Below are 20,118 nucleotides of genomic sequence, written 5' to 3'. Positions count from 1 at the left end.
TCCCCCCAAATTCCCTTATCCCTCCAGACCTACTGTGGCAGAATATAATAAAGTTTGGGAAACCTTGCAGTCTCTCTTCCTGCTTCTCCCTTAGGTGAAGCCTCTTTGCTTTAGTCAAAATGGAGTATTTGTTAGCCCAAACAGGGAATATTTACTCCCACCTTCTTATTTTTATGTCTCCCAGGCCTGGAAAGCCTTTCTTCCTTATCTCCACCAGTTGGAATCCTCCCTTTTAAGGCTCAGCTCAAATTCCACCTCCTCCAAAAGTCTTCCTTGTCCCCTGGTAGAACTCTCTCTCCCCTTGGGGGTTCCTACGAGTCTTCATTTATGCCTCTGATTATGACACTTAAATGTACTTTTTTCTTTTCTTTTCTTTTGTTTTTTCTGAGACGGAGCCTTGCTCTGTCGCCTAGGCTGGAGTGCAGTGGCACGATCTTGGCTCACGGCAACCTCTGCACCCTGAGCTCAAGCAAGTCTCCTGCCTCAGCCTCCCTAGTAGCTGGGATTACAGGCATGTGGTACCACGCCTGGCTAATTTTTGTATTTTTAGTAGAGACAGAGTTTCACCATGTTGACCAGGCTGGTCTCGAACTCCTGACCTCAGGTGATTCACCCGCCCTGGCCTCCCAAAGTGCTGGGATTAGAGGGGTGAGCCACCGCGCTTGGCAAATGTACTTTTTGCAAATACCATTTTTTTTTTTTTTTTAAGACTTACTCTGTTGCCCAGGCTGGAGTGCTGGGTTCAAGCAATTCTCCCACCTCAGCCTCCCGAGTAGCTAGGATTATAGGCGCATGCCACCACACCCGGCTAATATTTTTGTTTGTTTTTTTGAGACGAAGTCTTGCTCTTGTCCCTCAGGCTGGAGTGCAATGGCGCAATCTCGGCTCACTGGAAGCTCTGCCTCTCGGGTTCAAGTGATTCTCCTGCCTCAGCCTCCCAAGTAGCTGGGATTACAGGCACCTGCCACCACGCCTCACTAATTTTTGTATTTTTAGTAGAGATGGGGTTTCACCATGTTGGCCAGGCTGGTCTTGAACTCCAGACGTTAGATGATCCGCCTGCCTCAGCCTCCCAAAGTGCTGGGATTACAGGCATGAGCCACCGTGCTTGGCCTAATTTTTGTATTTTTAGTAGAGATGGGGTTTCGGTATGTTGGCCAGACTGGTCTCAAACTCCTGACCTCAGGTGATCCTCCCACCGTGGCCTTCCAAAGTGTTGGGATTACAGGCGTGAGCCACCGCGCCCAGCCTGAAGTACATTCTTTAGGTCAGTGTTTTATGCCCCCAACCTTCTTTCACCCCAGCTACCAGAGTGGTCCTCCTAAATAACAATCTGGCCCGGTTACTCCCTTGCTTCAAACCCTTCCACAGCTTCCCATAGCTCAAAGCAAAGCTTGACTGCTTGGATCCCACCACTTTTCCCACTGCATGGGGTGATGCCCCGTTCCCCCCTGAAATCCATGCACTTTCACACTCTTAACTGTGCTTAGGCAGCTCCTCTGCTTGGAATGTTTTTTACTCCCTTTCCATGTGGTATGCACTAATTCCTCTTTCAAGACTCAATTCAAGTGTCCCATCCTCTATAAAGGCTTTCCCACTCCAGGGAGAACCATCTAATACTTCTTATATGCTCACTTTGCCTCACCTAGACTTCCATTATATCATCTTCCAGACTTAGTGTACTTAACTGCTTACTTATCTGAGTTCCCAGTTAATCCAAGAATTCCTGGAGGGCATGTATATCTTATTCCCAGAACCTAGCACGGGGCCTGACACATGACAGGAATTCAACATATCCTGCTGAACAAATGGATGGAAAAATGATGCATGAGTGAATACAGGAAAAAGCAAATGAACTGGTAAATGCTTACATTAATGCATGAATGAATAAGTGAGTCAAGTTGTGAGTTAGTGCATATATAAGTGAATGAATAAATGAGTGGATGAATGAATGATAAAAATAAGCCAAGTAAGTGAATGAAAGGTGCCCGTGCCCGTGCCAGTGAGGCAGGAAAGGATGAGTGAATTCCCACCTCTGTGTCTTGCTTCAAACCCAACCAGGAAGACCTCCTGCCCTGCTTTCCACCCATCTAAACTGCACACCACAGTGTTAACCTCTTTTAGATTCCAAGGAACAAAGACACATTCAGGTTAGTGACGGGGATTTATTAAAGCATTCACAGGGAAGTAAGGAAGACGACAGCTACACAGGCAGCCTCATGGAAGAACAGAAACTTGAAAATGGTTCATGATCCAAAGCAGCTCTAGAGCCTGGCTTATCTTGTCACCCCCTCAGCTGCAGGCATCTGTTGCTCCCTTCTCTAGCGCTTCCCAAATTGGTGACTCAACTCCTTTCTGGCTGTATTTATACTCCTCCTACTGGTACTGACTAACTTCTTTCTGCCCCCCTCGATGCTAGCCCATGGCTTTTTCTGCCTCATAGGTCCTGAAGCTTCATGGCTCCCAGGGCTTCGGTTCCTATTAATCCATGGCCTTTCTGCATTGTAGCTCCTGCTGCCTCTTCCATTCCTGTTGCCATGTTGCCACATGGTTCTGGCTGCCTTATGGTTCTTGCAGTCTCATCGCTTCTACTGTCTCATGATCTTATCTCTTCAAGCCTTCTGCTGCTTTGTGGATCTCATAGTCAGTTTTGTCTCATGGTTTTTGTTCCTCGTGGCTCCTATTGCTTCATGGCTTCTGCGTCCTTTTAGCCCGTTGTTGCCTTGCTGCTTCATGGCTTCTGCCACCCTGTGGCCCCGTGATCTCATTATACAAATGTCTCATGACCTCTGCTTACTTATGGTTTCTGCAGTTTTCTCTTTACTTTTGCTGTTTAGTTTCTGGCCACCCCTCATCCACCACTAATGCCTCATTAAATTCTAATTAACTGTTCACTTCTTCTGACTATCTCACATTCTGCCTCCCTGAAAGATCTGGTTGTTTCACGCGTTTGCCATTTGATACATGCCATCCCTGTAAGGTGGAGTCCTTATGCCAGTCCAGTTAATAGGCCGCTGGCCAGCGTAGAGATTGGTTGCCCTTGAATCAGACACTATCCACATCTAGCTATCTGTGGCCAGGATTGTGAGGTCACATGGTACAGAGCATGGCAACTTATGCTAAAGAAACCCCTTAGAAGGGACTGCAAGCATGGCAGGTTTGCTAAGCGTTTCCAGAAGGGGGCAGTGTAATTGGCAAGCATCTTGTTTGACCTGTCCAATATATCGACCTTCAAGGTTCAACCTAAGTCCCACCTTCTCCCTGACCACCTCTGCCTGTCCTGATCTACAATGGGGTATATCAAGATCAAGACTCTAGAGATGACATAGAAAGGAAACCTAGGTTCCATTTCTGGCTCTGACACTTCCTAGCAGTGGGACCTTAGGAAGTTAATTCCCCTCTGAGGACCTCAGAAGGGGTTTGGGCAGTCTTCCCTTACAGGTCTGACATTCTGGGTATTTTACTATAAGTTATTGTATAAGGGATGTGTCTCTTACCTGGGAAAGCCCTCAAAAACATCTCTTGAGGTAGGAAAGAGGGAGTCAGAGTCCTGGCTTGGAAGAGCCTTACTGTACACTGGAGGTGCTTAGCCAAGATTTATTGAACTGGATGAATGAATCAATGGCTTGTGGAGGGGTGTGGAGCGGGGGGGCAGTGAGAGACCACACAGCACACAGAACGTCTGTCTAACTTGAGGAATTCCAATTGCTGAGGAGGATGTAAGGAGATTCTGTTTCAGAGATGGATAAGGAAAGAGATGACTGGGATAGGGTAGGAATCCTGGCTATTCATGGGTACTCATTCTATCCTCTCAGTCACCCTCCACATCCAATAATCAGTCATTAAGTTCAGTTTATCATCTTCCCTTAATAGTTCACACCTTAACACCTCCAATCTATTCCCACTGGCCTTTGCCCTAGTGCAGGCCTCCTGGTCTTTTTCCAGGTTCCTAACTAATCCCCCCATCTCCATTCGCTCTCTCACAAATGGATTCACTCATGCATTCATTCATTCAAAAACTTTACTGGGTGCCTGTTTTGTGTCAGGCACTGTGCTTTTTGCAGGGGCTATACTGGTAAGCAAAATATCTCCAGGCCCACCCTTGTGGTGCCTAAAGCTTATTCAGAGACAAAATGAGCAAATATAGTAGTGTAAGCTTATTAACAGGGAAACTACAGTACGGGCACATACAGCATGAACATCTAACCTAATCTGTTTTCCATGCTGCTTGGCTAGCCAGCCAGAAACAGGTTAAGTTCACATCTGATCTGGAGTCCCCCTATTAAAAACCATTTCATGGCTCCCTCACTGCCTTCAAGCTATGCTTTCCAAATCTGGCTGTACCCTAGTCATGTGGTAACCTTTATAAGCATTCAGGATTCCAAATCCTCACCCCAGACTTACTGAACTTTTAGAGGTTGGGGCCCAGAATGCCCCACCTGTTTGTGGTATATAGCCAGTTTGGGAACCACACAGTCCTACAAGACAAATCTGAATTCTGTAGCCATGCATTTACGACCCTCTTCCAATCTGGTTCCTCTCTACCTTTTCCCCCACCCCAGGAATCTTCACGCTTCAGTATTTGTTTTGCTGTTTCTTGCCTTCATGCATACTGTTTCCGATATCTGGAAATTCCTTATACTTCCTCAACTGGCTAATTCCTACCAGCCCCTAAGACTCAGTTCAGGTGTCACCACCTAGACTAGAGGATGCCTTCTCTGAATCGTCACATAAGCTAGATGTTTCTCCTGTGCTCCTGTCACAGTGTTGATCACACTGTATGGTTAATGGCTGTTTTACAAATTGTTTCCCCAACTAGACAGTGAGCTCCTCAAAGGCAGGATCAAGATTTGACTCATCTTTGTGTTCCTGGTGCACAACACTGTGATTTCCAGAGCGAAGTGCCCAATTAAACTTAGACACTGTTGTGGAGTACTCAACTCCCTAGAGCAAGGCTACTGCGTCCACAGTATAAGGGAGTCAAACTAGTTCCTCCAACAAGCCCTAGGGAATCTACTCAGATCCAGCCTGCTCTTGGAAACACTGTGGTGTCTGGCCTCCCACGAGCACAGCCTTCACTGACAAGGGTTGCACTGTGATGCCGGGAGGTGGTGGGGCACAACAGGAGAGAGCAGGGGGCAAGCACTAAAGAGATCCAAGTGGAAGTCTAGGCTCTGCCACTAAACCAGTGGCATCTTGGACAAGTCACCTCACCTCCTGGATCCTCAGGACTTAAGTCCCCAAAGCTCCTTTGTAGCACGTGTGTGCCAGGGCCTTAGCCTAAGGCAGCTCATGTAATACTTTTTATCCTGTGAGGTAGGGGTTATCTGGGTTATTATCCACGCCTACTGAATCAGATGTCCAGAGACGGGACCAGAGCAATTTATTTTTAAAGAGTTCCACATCCTTTGGATGTGGGGGTGCAAGCAGGGAACTGCTGCTTCTCATTATAAGCCCTTCTCTACTATTTTATTTTTTACTTGTGTATATATTGCTTTACTTTTTAAAAAGGAAAAAGAAAAAGCTTTACAAACGATTCTGATGTGCAGCCAAGGTTGATAACCACCTGTACAGTGGAGAAAGCACTTGAATGACTTGGAAGACCTGGGTTCAAATCTTTTTGGGCCTCAGTTTCCTTATCTGTAAAGTGGGGAGAATAGCAAAGGTGACGTTTAAAGGGCTGTGAATGATCTAGATACCAGTCAAATTGCTTCATATATATTTAATTTTCTCTTTGCTTCACTACTGCAAGGTAGGTGTTTATTATCTCCTTTTACAGATGTGGAAACTTAGGCTCAGAGGTGAAGTAACTTGTCCAAGTTTCTACAGCTAGAATTTGAACCAGGTCTGACCCCCGAATTGTGGCTCTTCCATAAAGGCCAGCATTTGCCAAATTATGGCACACAGTACCACCAGTGGTACGTGACTTCTTTGGTTGAAAACAGACAAATTTATTTTGTTTTGATAGTTATGTCTTTTAATATGTATTAGAAAAATACATAATTAGCACACATCAAACCTGTGATTTCATAGATATCACTACTTAGGATGAAAATGATATAGGATAACAATGTTAGACCTCAGATCAATCTCAAGAAAAATACTAATAGTATAGGAGGGCAATTTGGAAGTATTATTAAAAACCAATATATAAATATCCTATGACTTTGCAATTCCACTTCTAGGAATCAACCCTAGGTAAACTTTCACACATACACTTTCACACAGGCATAGGGATGCTCCTGTGTAGTATTCTGTAATAGCAAAACCTGAAAACAGTCTTAATGTCCATAACAAGAGAAATGCGTAAGTAAAATGTGGTAATCATATGATGGCAATCTATATAGCAATTACAGAAGATGTATTGAGCTACATTAAGTAACATGCACAGATCTCAAAAACATCGTTAAGCAAAGAAAACAAAATTGCTAAACAATTCAATATACCATTTGCATTAAACACACAATATTTCCAATGAGTTCATATTATGTACGTACAAGCATTAAAACAAAGTCTAAATGGAAGTACAACAAACAACAGCCACTAAGAGGGAAAAGATCAAGAGGGGGAGTGGTTGATAGCTGAATGAGACTATCTTTAACAATCTAATTTCTCAAAAGGAGAATGAATTCATGCATTATTTGGGTAATTAAAATGGACTTAACTTTTAAAAAGCAAAAAAGCAATACACAGATCAGAAGCGAAGTGTGATGGTGTATGTGAATGAGTAAAGGCTGAGCTCATCACACCCGGCTTTGCTGCCTCTGCATGATCCTTATAGCTAATGAGGTTAGTTCCTAAAATGAACCTCACACATGTTAGGCTGGGATGTGGCCCAGGCTACCTCTCCCCTATTTCCTCACAATCCAGATTGGGGCTCAGGCACCCGGTTACCATACATGATTGAAGCTACAGGTTTCCTCAGGCCCTCCACTTACCAGGTAGACCCCATCAGTGCCCTGAAACTTTCCCAGTCAGCAGGGCATTCAGCACCTTCCAGATTTGAAGGCTTCTTCTGTCCCTAATAGCTGGGATCAGAAGCTCTCACGGGTCCAGGCATGAGGGTTATATTCTGAGGGGTCGGCACCTAGTGGGCTCCACGAAGGGATAAGGCCTCCAGTGAGGAGCTTGACATCATTAAATCCTATGAGGTAGGTAATATTGTTAGCCCCATTTTACAGTTGAGGAAACTGAGGCACAGAAGGTCAAATGACTTGCCCAAGGTCAAACAACTAGTAAGTGATAAAAAGTGGGACCAGAACCCATAACTGTCTGTCCCCAGAGCTCATGCTCTGCTCCTAGTGCCTGACCAAATCCTACCAATTTGTCAAGGTCTAGCTTAAATGTGACCTCCAGGAAGCCTAGAGGGGATCACCCTCTTCTCAAATTCAAAGTACATATGACATTCAGCTAACTATAGTCATTCATGAACCCACTGTATCTCCTTACTAGGAGGGTAGAGATCATGTCTGATTCAACTCTGTATTGTAAGCACAGAACCTGGCAAATACAGGGTGTTCGGTATGTGTCTGATGAATACATAAATGAATGAATACACAAATGAGTGAATGAAGGCAGTTTCAAGTAACTGCCTAAGACTCCTATGAGGTCCTGAGTACCTTTGCCCAGCTCAGGGGTGCTGTCATCCTAAGCTCTCTTGGAATCAAATTCAGCCTAGGCTCCTTCTAAAACAGGTCTCCAATATCCTTTATTATTTTGCAAACATACTCACATGCACACATGCGGATACATACATACACACATACATACCCACACACACAGTGGGCAAGAGGCCCAAGGGGCCCACGATTATGGGTGATGAGGGGGAGGAAGGGGGTGTGTGTGATGAACAGATGGCCCTGTTCAGCTCAGCACCTCCTTCCAGAGGCCAGGGTACTCCCTGTCGTTCAGGAATTTTTGCTCCAGACCTAACATCACCTCTGTTCCTCTTCATGCTTGATTAGCAGTGCCTAAATCCCATGACTACACCAAAAAGGACCAGGATGTAGGGGGAAGGTTGGGAGTCAGATATCCAGAGATTGGGAGAGGGACAGCTTAGGGATCCAGACAGGGTGGGAGGGCAGAACTACTGCTATTGCTCATTGGGGTTGGGGTTGGCATCTGGGTACTTGGTGAGGTCGAAGGTCAGGACTTTGCTGATCACACAGTCCCCTTGCTGAAGGAGGAGGGAGAAAAAGAAAAATAAAATTGTAAGGAGAGAATTAAGAGGGGTCTAGTGCCCCAGGATCAGGGGCCTCAAACCCTCCTCCCTACATACCTGCCCAAAGCCCAGTCAATGGTTCTCTCTGGGTGTGAGAGGATATGCTCCGTCCCATGTGCCTTCTCTCCCTGCCTCCTTCTGTACTCTCCTCCTTTCTCCACTGTCTGGCTGCCTCTGCCTACCTTTCCACCTGTCCCCAAATGCAATGGCCCTGCCTGGCTGGGCTGGGTAAGCCTCCAGAGGCAGGGCTCCAACAAGCCCAACTGGCCATTCAGGACCTGATTCCCTATGCTCCCCCACCTCCTTTCCCCTCCTCTGCAGCCTTCCTTTCCTGCCCTGGGAAATCAGGCAGGGAGTAGGGCTGGCTCCTGAGCCAGGCCCGCCCTACCTCAGGATAGACTCCAATGAGGCTCTCCGCCTTGGTGTAGAACTCCTCCTTGAGAGAGATGACGATGGCCTGGAAGTTGCAAGTCGACTGCTCCTTGATGTAATTTGCCACCTGTGGGAAAGGCCGCCAGGCACTTAACAAGGCTCAAACCTTAACAGTCCCCTGTATTTTCCAGCCACAACCAGAAGGCAGAAGAGGTAGGGTAGGGAGAGGAAGGTGGGGAAAAGAGAGGTTGAGAGAAGGAGACTACTGACTACGACAGCATGGATGACTCTGGGCCCAGCCTCCCAGGCACAGAGAGCAGGCAGCAGGAACGGCTAGGGCACACTCAGGAGTTGCTCCCTGAAACCCAGCCCCGACCTGGGGGCATCCCTCCCAGGCCCCACTTTCTTTGCACCCACCTTGCCAATGTTGGTGTTATCCAAGGCAGCATCGATCTCATCCAGGACGAAGAAGGGGGCTGGCTTGTAGCTGGGAGGGAACCAGTAGGTGAGCTGACACTGAGGTGGGGAGGGGGTGGCAAGGTGGGGTGGGACAGCCCCAGGACCCATCAAACAGGCGAGCTTCCCACTCCACTTCTTCAGAGACTAAAACACCCAGGTCTCAAAGCTGCCTGAGCCCCTACAAGCCAACACATCAACAAAGCCCTCCCCTCTGCACTCAGCCCTGTGTTCCAGGTTCCTACAGAATCACACGAAGACATGGTCCCCTCAGGAGCTTCCAGGCTGGCTGGGGAGCTAAAGCTGTCCAAGGTTTTAGTCGTAATGATCGAGCTACCTAGAGGTCCACCCCATTCCAAACACACGCCATCACAGCATGCTCTGTCATGCCTCCTTGCCTCTGCACATGCTGCATTCTCAGCCTAGAATGCCTGCTGGTCTCCCTGGCAAACTTCTACTCATCCTTTACATCTCCTGCTCAAGTGGCACCTGTCCTTAAAAGTCTTCCCTGGCTTACCCACACCCTCCCCACAGACTGGGTTAAGTGTACCTCCTCTGTGTATCCATCGCACCCATGCTCACCCAGTTACAACACTTAGCACATGTCTGTTTATGCGTCTGGCTTCTACTAGACTGTGAGCTCCTCGAGGCCGGAGACCCTGTCTGATACATCTGTGTCCCTAATCCCTCCGCAGGGTCTGGTACAGAGCAGCACTCAAGAAATTGATGCTGTACAATCAAGCAATATAAGCTGCAGGAGTCAGACTCAAGTACTGGCATTCAGGAGGGGAAGGTCAGGGTATGACACAGTGATCAAGGAGGGCTTCCTAAAGGAAGGGGAGGAGAATGAGAAAGGGTGAAGGGGTGAAAGGTGATGATCAACCTAGATTTACATGGAAAGGGATTATTAGCCAGCAACCTTGTGAGCAAAAGTCTGGAGGTGGGACTGAATACATGCAGAGGCCGGTGAGGGCATGCTGAGCGGATGAGGGTGGATGGGGAAGACAGGTCCAGAAAAACCAAAGCCAGATACGCTGCAGTAGACAGTGAAACAGGGATGCAATCCAGATTCCACCAAACCAACTTCACCTTCGCAGATCTCTGCGTATCCCTGGGCCCCAGAGCCGCTGGTGGCCTCAGTTCAGTCTTCGTCAACTGACCTAGGGGATCAGCCTTACCTGTGGATGGCAAAGAGCAGGGCCAGAGCTGCCACTGTCTTCTCCCCGCCTGATAAGTTATCCATAGGCCGGAAGCGTTTCCCAGGAGCCACACAGTTGTAGTTGATGCCATCCAAGTAGGGCTCTTCAGGGTTCTCAGGGCCCAGGAATGCCTAGGGGAAGGCAGATGGGTCAGGATCTGTATCTGAGTCTGGATGGAGATAGAGACAGGAAGCCTAGAGGGCAAGATAACTGAGGATGGTAGCAGCTGGTTGGGTAAGGGGCTCCAGCCTACCTGGGCACTGCTATTGCGGGACAGGGCTTTATAGATCTCATCAATGTTGGTAGCCACAGATTCAAAACAAGCATTGAAGCGGTCAAAGCGCTCCTTCTTGATCTGTTCGAATGCCTGCTTGGCCTTCTTTGCTCGCTTTCGGGCTGCTTCAAACTCTGCCAGAAAGAAAGACAGGTGACTCCTCAGTGCCCTGGCAAGAAGGACCTGCAAATGACAATCCAGAGCAGGGACATCCCACCAAGAGAGGAATGCCTGGGGAGGGTCCCAGAAGGATCTGTATCCAGTGGACTGGCCACTGGAAACAATGCAGAGTAAGAAACAGGGGCCTGCAGCCACACAAATATGGATTCCTCCCTGTGTTCTACCAGCAACCAGCTATGTGACCTTAAACAGGTCATTTACCCTCTGGGAACCTCAGCAATTTTCTGTTCTATAAAGCAGGTGTAATAACCCCTACTGTTTAGGGCTCCTGGGAGTTTTAAGTAAGAAAGCATGTCAGAACAGGAACTGCTGTGATGTACAGCAGGCCCGTGGCATACCTTTAGCCTCTTGTCCTTATCATAGGCCCAAGTAGAAGGGTAAATCTTACCATCTGAGGTCTCCTGGAACTTGTCTCGGACACTTTCCAGCTTTTCCATGGCCTTCATGTTGGGGGCGGCAATACGCTGAAGCACACTCTGCTGCTCATTCAGCTTCTGCTGCAGTGTGTTCATCTCTTGCTTGATCTCTTCCTCAGCCTGGGCATCCTGTAAGCCCCAGGCCCAGCAACATCAAGAAGGGCCTGGCCCCTGTGCCCAGGCCCCCACCGAGAGATGACTGAGTGTGGCCTGGGTGCCTGCTCCTATATGGAGGGCAGGTTCTTCTTCTCCAGCTTGGTTCCTTCCATCAGATCCTACCCATAGTAACCATTCCCACCATCTCTGGAAATTATAGGCTGAGGCTGCTTTCTAACCTCTAGCCCTTTCCCCAGGCCCTGCCGACCTCTTTGTCTCTCAGGAGGAGCAGTTGGTGGTGCCCCGCTCTGGCTCTCAGCCCAAGCCATGAGCCAGTACCACCCCAGGGTGACCTGGAGGCTCCCACACTGGCTGCTCTGGACTCCACTTACAGCTCCACAATAAGTAAGGCAATTCACGTTTTCTGCTTAGATCACTGCATTTGAGCAAATTCCATGTGAGTTTAGTTTTAGTTCTTATGGATATTGCAATGCATGTCTGGGCTTGTGCCTTTCTGCCACTTTCAGTCAATAAATATTTACTGATTGCCTACCAAGTGCCAGGCACTGGGGCCATCCTGTCCTATGAGCCCTGGTTTCTGTGCTCACAGAGCTCAGGGGTCTAACAGAGGAATGCACATAAGTAAACAACCAGAATACTGTAGGATGAATGTGAAAACAATGATAAGCAGGCAATGTTGAATCAGCTCACAAGAAAGACACCTAACTCAGACTCAGGAGGACTGAGACTCCTAACTCAGAGATCAGGAGATTGATAGTTCTTGAGTGGTGAATGTTAGTACTATCATGTTTAGTGAGCCTAGGGTATTTTGGGTATAAATAAGTATAATAAGTAGAGGGAGGGATCCCACTAGTGTATAGAATAAGAAATATGTGACCTGCATTGAGGCGTTCTGGTTGGTTACCTCATCGGGTGATAAAAATTAAGGTAGGCGGCCGGGCGCGGTGGCTCAAGCCTGTAATCCCAGCACTTTGGGAGGCCGAGACGGGCGGATCACGAGGTCAGGAGATCGAGACCATCCTGGCTAACAGGGTGAAACCCCGTCTCTACTAAAAAATACACAAAAACTAGCCGGGCGAGGTGGCGGGCGCCTGTAGTCCCAGCTACTCGGGAGGCTGAGGCAGGAGAATGGCGGGAGCTCGGGTGTGTGGGAGCCGGAGAGCCCGCCCTGCACCTCCGGCCGGTGTGGACGGGGGAGACGCGCTTTGAAAAATAATAAGTAAAAAAAAAAAAAAAATTAAGGTAGGCTTCCAGGAATATGTTTAAGCTAAGGACTACAGGATGAACAAGTGAAGACAGAGAAAAGGAATACACCTTTTTTTTTTTTTTTTTTTTTTGGAGACGGAGTCTCGCTCTATCACCCAGGCTGGAGTGCAATGGCATGATCTCCAGTCATTGCAAGCTCTAACTCCCAGGCTCCAGTGATCCTCCCAAGTAGCTGGGACTACAGACACACACCACCATGCCTGGCTAACTTTTGTATTTTTTGTAGAGAAAGAGTTTCGCCATGTTGCCCAGGTTGGTCTCAAATTCCTGAGCTCAACTGATCCACCCATCTCAGCCTCCCTAAGTGCTGGGATTACAGGTGTGAGCCACCATGCCCGGCCAGGAACAGACTTCTATGCAGTTGGGAGCATTACAAAAAATAGCCAGGGGAGGATGCTCATGGTCCATTCATCGAATTGAAAAGAATTCAAAAGAGAAATCAAGCCAGGAATGGTGGCTCACGCCTTTAATCCCAGCATTTTGGGAGGCCGTCAGGAAAATCGCTTGAGAATAGGAATTTGAGACCAGCCTGGGCAAAACAGGGAGACTCCGTCTCTACAAAAATAAAAAAAATTAGCCAGACATGGTGGCACATGCCTGTGGTCCCAGCTCCTTGGGAGGCTAAGGTGAGAGAACTGCTTGGGCCCAGGAGATTGAGACTACAGTGAACCATGATGGTGCCACTGCACTCCAACCTGGATAACAGTGTGATACCTTGTCTTAAAAACAAAACAAAACAATATGGCAGTAGTAGCAATTGTGTGTGTATGTGCATGCGTGTGCATTGATGCATGTGTACAAGTGTGTTGGGGGAGGGCACAGAAAGAGAAGATGCTAGATAGACAAGTAAAAGCCAGATTACAAAGGGCCTTATAAGGTTTAGACTTTATCCTGAGAAAGGTGAGGTACCAGTGAATAATTTCAAGAATAAGAAGGACATAAACGTATGTACATTTTAAAAAGCCCTTATGAAGAACTCTATACACTACTTTGGAGTGGTCTCCAGGATAGGTTTTTTTTTTTTTTGAGACAGAGTCTCACTCTGTTGCCCAGGCTGGAGTGCAGTGGCACAATCTCAGCTCACTGCAAGCTCCGCCTCCCAAGTAGCTGGGACCACAGGCGCCCGCCACCACACCTGGCTAATTTTTTAAAATATTTTTAGTAGAGACAGGGTTTCACCGTGTTAGCCAGGATGGTCTCAACCTCCTGACCTCGTGATCCGCACGCCTTGGCCTCCCAAAGTGCTTGGGATTACCGGCATGGGCCACCGTCCCCGGCCCCAGGATAGGTTTTTAAGTAAGATATGAAAGCTACACAATAGTGTATGCTACCTTTTATTTAAGTGAAGGTAGAGGGAATACAAATATATTTGTATTTTAAACATATAACAACAACAAAAAGAATAATCCAGAAACTAATTAAAGGGTTATCTATCGAGAAAGAGAGGTGAAAGGGACAGGAATGGAAGCAAGAATTCTCTTCATGTACCTTGTTTTATACTTTTGGTTTTAGAAACACATAAAGATGTTATATATAACTATTAAAACAAAATTAAATCAAAATGTGAAAACCACTGGGTAAAAAATTTTTGGGGAACAAGATATTCACAAAATGCCAAAGCATCACTCTAAAGATTACTAATTAATGACAAAGGCAAAAGTGTATATTTAGCGTTGAAAAACCTAGCAACTGACACTTTAACTGAGGGATCAAACTCAGTATCACTAATAGTGGGCACATCCTGACATGATGTACCTCCTGGAGGGATGCCACATAAAGTTCACTAATGAAATGTTCTTGCCAAAAAGTACTTAACATGAATCCACTGAGCCTCCAGACTGGATGAAATTTCCAATTTACAGGAGATACAAGGGTTGGAAGAACAGGTTAAATAATATTGTAAAAAAAAAAAAAAGAACATATTCATAATGTGGGACATTTTCCACAAAAACTCTCATAGACTCTTTAAAAGATTAATGCCGGCCGGGCGCGGTGGCTCACGCCTGTAATCCCAGCACTTTGGGAGGCTGAGGCGGGCAGATCACAAAGTCTGGAGATCGAGACCATTCTGGCTAACACTGTGAAACCCCGTCTCTACTAAAAATACAAAAAAATTAGCCGGGCGAGGTGGCGGGCGCCTGTAGTCCCAGCTACTCAGGAGGCTGAGGCAGGAGAATGGCGTGAACCCGGGAGGCGGAGCTTGCAGTGAGCCGAGATCATGCCACTGCACTCCAGCCTGGGCGACAGAGCGAGACTCCATCTCAAAAAAAAATAAAAATAAAAATAAAAAAAAATAAAAAAAATTCAATGCCATGAATAAAAGGTAAAGGGATAGCTCCATATTAAAAGAAACTAAAGAGACATAATAAATAAAAGAAATTCATAAATTTTGATTGGATACTAGTTCCAAAAAGAAAAAAAATCTACAAAAGACACTTTTAGAACATCTAGGGAAATTCAAATATGGGTTGAAGATTAAATATTAAGAAGCCTAATTATTCATTTTCTTAGGTATAATATGAAATTATGGTTAGGTAGGACAATCCCTTGCTCTTAGCATGCTGAAGTATTTAGGGCTGAAGTATCATGGCCACACTTCCTTCAAAAGTTGAGCAAAAACAAAACAACTGCATGTAATGGGAGGCAAAAGGGAAGGAGGGGAAAGAGGACAGAAAAAGCAAATGTGGTAAAATATTCACTGGTGAATCTAAGGTGAAAGGCATATGAGTGTTCACTGTTCTAGTCTTTCAAGTTTTTCATAGGTTTGAAACATTTCGAAATTAAAGCTGGAAAAAAAAGCAAAATGCTAAAAAGAGTAACCCCTAAAAATGAAAAACAAACTAAAACAAAGAAACCTAACTATATATTAAGCTGGTTAAATAAACACTCAGATAATCCTTTCAAATTACTTTAAAACATAGGAACATGACTATACATGCCCAATGAGGCTTTCCTTAGCTTAATAATAAAAAGAATCTCAGAAAATCTTAAACTATTTAAAATTACATTCAATAATCAAATTGTTACTAATAAAATCTTTTTTGTTTGTTTTTTTGAGATGGAGTCTTGTTCTGTGGCCCAGGCTGGAGTGCAGTGGCACGATCTCAGCTCACTGCAACCTCCACCTCCCAGGTTCACACCATTCTCCTGCCTCAGCCTCCTGAGTAGCTAGGACTACAGGCGCCCGCCACCACGCCCGGCTAATTTTTTGTATTTTTAGTAGAGATGGCGTTTCACCATATTAGCCAGGATGGTCTCAATCTCCTGACCTTGTGATCTGCCCACCTTGGCCTCCCAAAGTGCTGAGATGATAGGCGTGAGCCACTGCACTCGGCCCTTTTAATAATAATATCTTATTGTGACTTTTCAAACTATTATATACATAGTAGGATAAAGTAAATGTGTTATTATGTTAGTGTTGCTAGGAACTGAGATTTTTAGCAACAACAACTGGGAGACTCAAAAATAAAATCAATGATGTTAAACTAAAAATTACAATTTCAATTCAAAGTATCAATATGAATTCATGATGCATTTTTCCATCAAAATAATAATTAAAAAACAACACATTTAATAGCCCAATCTATTGAAAAGTTCTGGAAGCACTAACAAACCCAGCAATCATGAACACTCCAATATCCAGATGGTAGTTGCTAAATAATAGCATTTCCCATTAAAGGAAGTCAGAGCTTCCTGGAGAAATAGCTGATTCCAGGTCTGGGTGGAAAATAGGGAGGATGAGCCTGGACATATTGGAAAGCAAGGGAGATATCAAAGACTACCAGGGTTGTGTTGAAATAATTCAGAAGCCAAACTGAATGAGTTACCACTGGCCAAAGATGGGACAACCTGAGCACCAAGAAGGATAATAACCAAAACAGACTGAAAGACATGAAATATATTTAAATTCATAATGATATGAGAACTCAGTGGACAAATCTTGAGAAAGCCAAGGAAGCAATTCCTTATTTTATAAACTGATAAGGGGGGGGGGAATCAAGCATATATATCCTGCCTTTCCTATACAAACTGTATCTCAGAATAACCAAATAAATGATGAGAGGAAATATCCATAGTATTCCAGCTAGTAAACACAGAAATGATAGAGTAAGGTCACCATTTTGCAACCCCTGACTAATTAATGGATCTATGCAATAATAAGCATGGCTGCAAACCATACTGAAAGAGCCACTAATGGACATTATGTACCTTCTGATGGAAGTACCACCATCACCTGTGGAGTCGTAGCTACAACAAACAAGCGAACCCCAAAATTTGAATCTAACCAAGCCTCTGTGCTGTCCAATCTGGTTGCCAGTAGTCACATGTGGCTACTTAGCATGTGATATTTGGCTAGTGCAACTGAGGAGATAAAATCTTAATTTTATGAAACTTTAGTTCATTTAAACTGAAAACCTGATATTCAATTCAGTTACTGGAAAACTTTGCTGTATATTTGGAACAACTTGGGTATGTGGGTCTCCTTTTTCAATTGTAAATTTTAGGAAATCTAAATACAGATCAAGTATTTCTGAGGAAATTTTAGCATCTGAATTGAGACGTGCTATAAGTGTAATATACATAGTAGATTTTGCAGACAGTACAAAAAAGGATCATCAAATATCTCATCAATAATTTTTATATAGTTCACACATTGAAATGATACTCCTGAGGATACCAGGCTAAACATAATATAATATTAAAATTAATTTCACCTTTGTCTTTTTATTTTTAAAATGTGGCTACTAGAAAATCGATAATTGGCTGGGCGCAGTGGCTCATGCCTGTAATCCCAGCACTTTGGGAGACCAACATGGGTGGATCACGAGGTCAGGAGGTCGAGACCATCCTGGCTAACAAGGTGAAACCCCTGTCTCTACTAAAAATACAAAAAAAAAAAATTAGCCGGGCGTGGTGGTGGGCACCTGTAGTCCCAGCTACTCGGGAGGCTGAGGCAAGAGAATGGCGTGAACCCGGGAGGCGGAGGTTGCAGTGAGCTGAGATAGTGCCACTGCACTCCAGCCTGGGCAACAAAGCAAGATTCCGTCACAAAAAAAAAAAAGAAAATCGAAAATTACACATGTGGATCACATTTTATCTCTATTGAACAGCACTGATCTACATCTAACTACTCACTTACAACAACTACAGAGGATAGCAGAACCATTTTTGGGTTTTTTTTTGGAGGAGGGGTGGGATGAAGGGAACATTTTAACCACCACAGGACAGAATAGCAAAGTAGAGAATGTGAACAATCCTTCAGAAGAAATGAGTCAATTTCTACAACAAAAAAATTGTGCAAAGAAAAATAAAAACAGGTGGAGGGGGATCCTATAAGTTAAATGAGATTCAAGTGACATATCAACTAATGGCTTTATCAATCATCCAATAACTATTGATCAATCATCTTATTTGACTTCCAATTCAAGCAGGTAGAGTGTGTGTTTGCGTGTGACCATCATGGATGTGTAACACTAATTATTGTATTAAGAAATTACTGCCAGGTGCAGTGGCTCACGCCTGTAATCCCAACACTTTGGGAGGCCAAGGCGGGAGGATCACGAAGTCAGGAGTTCAAGACCAGCCTGGCCAACATAGTGAAACCCCATCTCTACTAAAAATACAAAAAATTAGTTGGGCATGGTGGCAGGTGCCTGTAATCCTAGCCACTCAGGAGGCTGAGGCAGGAGAATCGCTTGAACCCGGGAGGTGGAGGTTGCAGAAAGCCAAGATTGTGCCACTGCACACCAGCCCCTGTGATAGTTCAAGACTCTGTCTCAAAAAAAAAAAAAAAAAAATTATTTTTTGTAATGGTTCTAATTATTTTTAAGAATTCCTATCTCTTTCAGAGATGTATCCTGCAATATTTGCAAATGAAGTATGATGTCCAGAATTTCTTTTTTTTTTTTTTGAGACGGAGTCTTGCTCTGTCTCCCAGGCTGGAGTGCAATGGCATGATTTTTGCTCACTGCAACCTCTGACTCCCGCGTTCAAGTGATTCTCCTGCCTCAGTCTCTCGAGGAGCTGGGACTACAGGCATGTGCCACCATGCTCGGCTAATTTTTTGTATTTTTAGTAGAGATGGGGTTTCACTGTGTTAGCCAGGATCAATCTCCTGACCTCATGATCCGCCTGCCTTGGCCTCCCAAAGTGCTAGGATTACAGGCGTGAGCCACCGCACCTGGTCCAGGATTTAATTTTAAAATAACCTAGGGGTAGGGAGGGATAATAAAGTGTGGGGGGGGCCGAGCCCAGTGGCTCACACCTGTAATCCCAGCACTTTGGGAGGCCAAGGCGGGCAGATCATGAGGTCAGGAGTTCGAGATCAGCTTGGCCAACACAGTGAAATACCGTCTCTACTAAAAACACAAAAAAATTAGCCAGGTGAGGTGGTGGGCGCCTGTACTCCCAGCTACTCGGGAGGCTGAGGCAGGAGAATCACTTGAACCTGGGAGGCGGAGGTTGCAGTGAGCCGAGATTGTGCCACTGCACATGCCTGGGCCACAGTGTGAGACTCCATCTCAAAAAAAAAAAAAAAACAAAACTGTGTGGGGGTGCACATTAAACAAGTTTGGCCAGCAGCTGACTGTTGTTAAAACTGGTGATGGCTATATGAGGGAGCATTGTACTATTTTACTTTTGCATATAAAATTTTCCATAATAAAAATCTAAAAAATAACAACAAAAAAATAAATATCTATGGCCAAGGATGAACAATGTGAGCATCAAGAAGAAAAACGGGGGCCGGGCACAGAGGCTCACACCTGTAATCCCAGCACTTTGGGAGGCTGAGGTGGGTAGATCACGAGGTCAGAAGATCGAGACCATCCTGGCTAACACGGTGAAACTCTGTCTCTACTAAAAATACAAAAAATTAGCCAGGCATGGTGGTGGGCACCTGTAGTCCCAGCTACTCGGGAGGCTGAGGCGGGAGAATGGCGTGAACCCGGGAGGCGGAGCTTGCAGTGAGCCAAGATCACGTCACCGCATTCCAGCCTGGGCAACAGAGCCAGACTCTGTCTCAAAAAAAAAAAAAAAAAAGAAGAAGAAGAAAAATGGGGCTGGGTGTGGCGTCTCATGCCTGTAAGCCTAGCATTTTAGGAGGCCAAGGCAGGGGGATCACCTGAGGTCAGGAGTTCAAGACCAGCCTGCCCAAAGTGGCAGAACCCCATCTCTACTAAAAATTAAAAAAATTGCCAGGCGCGGTGGCTCAAGCCTGTAATCCCAGCACTTTGGGAGGCCGAGTCGGGTGGATCACGAGGTCAGGAGATCGAGACCATCCTGGCTAACACGGTGAAACCCCGTCTCTACTAAAAAATACAAAAAAATGGCCAGGCGTGGTGGCTTACGCCTGTAATCCCAGCACTTTGGGAGGCCGAGGTGGGCGGATCACGAGGTCAGGAGATCGAGACCATCCTGGCTAACACAGTGAAACCCCATCTCTACTAAAAATAAAAAAAAAATTAGCCGGGCGTAGCGGCGGGCGCCTGTAGTCCAAGCTACTCGGGAGGCTGAGGCAGGAGAATGGCGTGAACCCGGGAGGCGGAGCTTGCAGTGAGCCGAGATCGCACCACTGCACTCCAGCCTGGGGGCAGAGCGAGACTCCGTCTCAAAAAA

General features: G+C 45.7%; 1 protein-coding gene across 2 annotated transcripts; it reads right to left on the bottom strand.

Annotated features, from left to right (window-relative positions):
* Positions 1-2,145: 2,145 nt before the first annotated feature.
* On the bottom strand, positions 2,146-11,276 carry LOC113222439 (structural maintenance of chromosomes protein 1A-like). Of its 2 annotated transcripts, none has more exons than XM_026452059.2 (6): positions 11,091-11,276; positions 10,502-10,656; positions 10,228-10,379; positions 9,011-9,109; positions 8,610-8,720; positions 2,146-8,176 (listed from the first exon to the last, which is right to left on the bottom strand). In XM_026452059.2, the coding sequence occupies exons 1-6, from the start codon at positions 11,212-11,214 to the stop codon at positions 8,161-8,163; spliced, it is 657 nt and encodes a 218-aa protein (XP_026307844.1). In that variant the 5' UTR covers positions 11,215-11,276; the 3' UTR covers positions 2,146-8,160. The 2 variants fall into 2 exon arrangements, with proteins under 2 accessions (XP_026307844.1, XP_026307843.1); XM_026452058.2 differs by having other exon boundaries at positions 9,011-9,080; positions 11,091-11,275.
* Positions 11,277-20,118: the final 8,842 nt, after the last annotated feature.

This window comes from Piliocolobus tephrosceles, chromosome 12 (genome assembly GCF_002776525.5).
Source record: "Piliocolobus tephrosceles isolate RC106 chromosome 12, ASM277652v3, whole genome shotgun sequence".
NCBI lineage: Eukaryota > Metazoa > Chordata > Mammalia > Primates > Cercopithecidae > Piliocolobus > Piliocolobus tephrosceles.
This window is presented reverse-complemented; position numbering and strand designations above follow the sequence as displayed.

Coding starts and splice junctions, on each gene's coding strand:
- LOC113222439 (XM_026452058.2), bottom strand. CDS start 11,214: ATGAACACACTGCAGCAGAAGCTGAATGAGCAGCAGAGTGTGCTTCAG. Junction 9,081..10,227: donor CTGCTCTTTGCCATCCACAG/GTAAGGCTGATC, acceptor GTTCCCTCCCAG/CTACAAGCCAGCCCCCTTCT. Junction 8,721..9,010: donor ATAACACCAACATTGGCAAG/GTGGGTGCAAAG, acceptor CCTTTCCCACAG/GTGGCAAATTACATCAAGGA.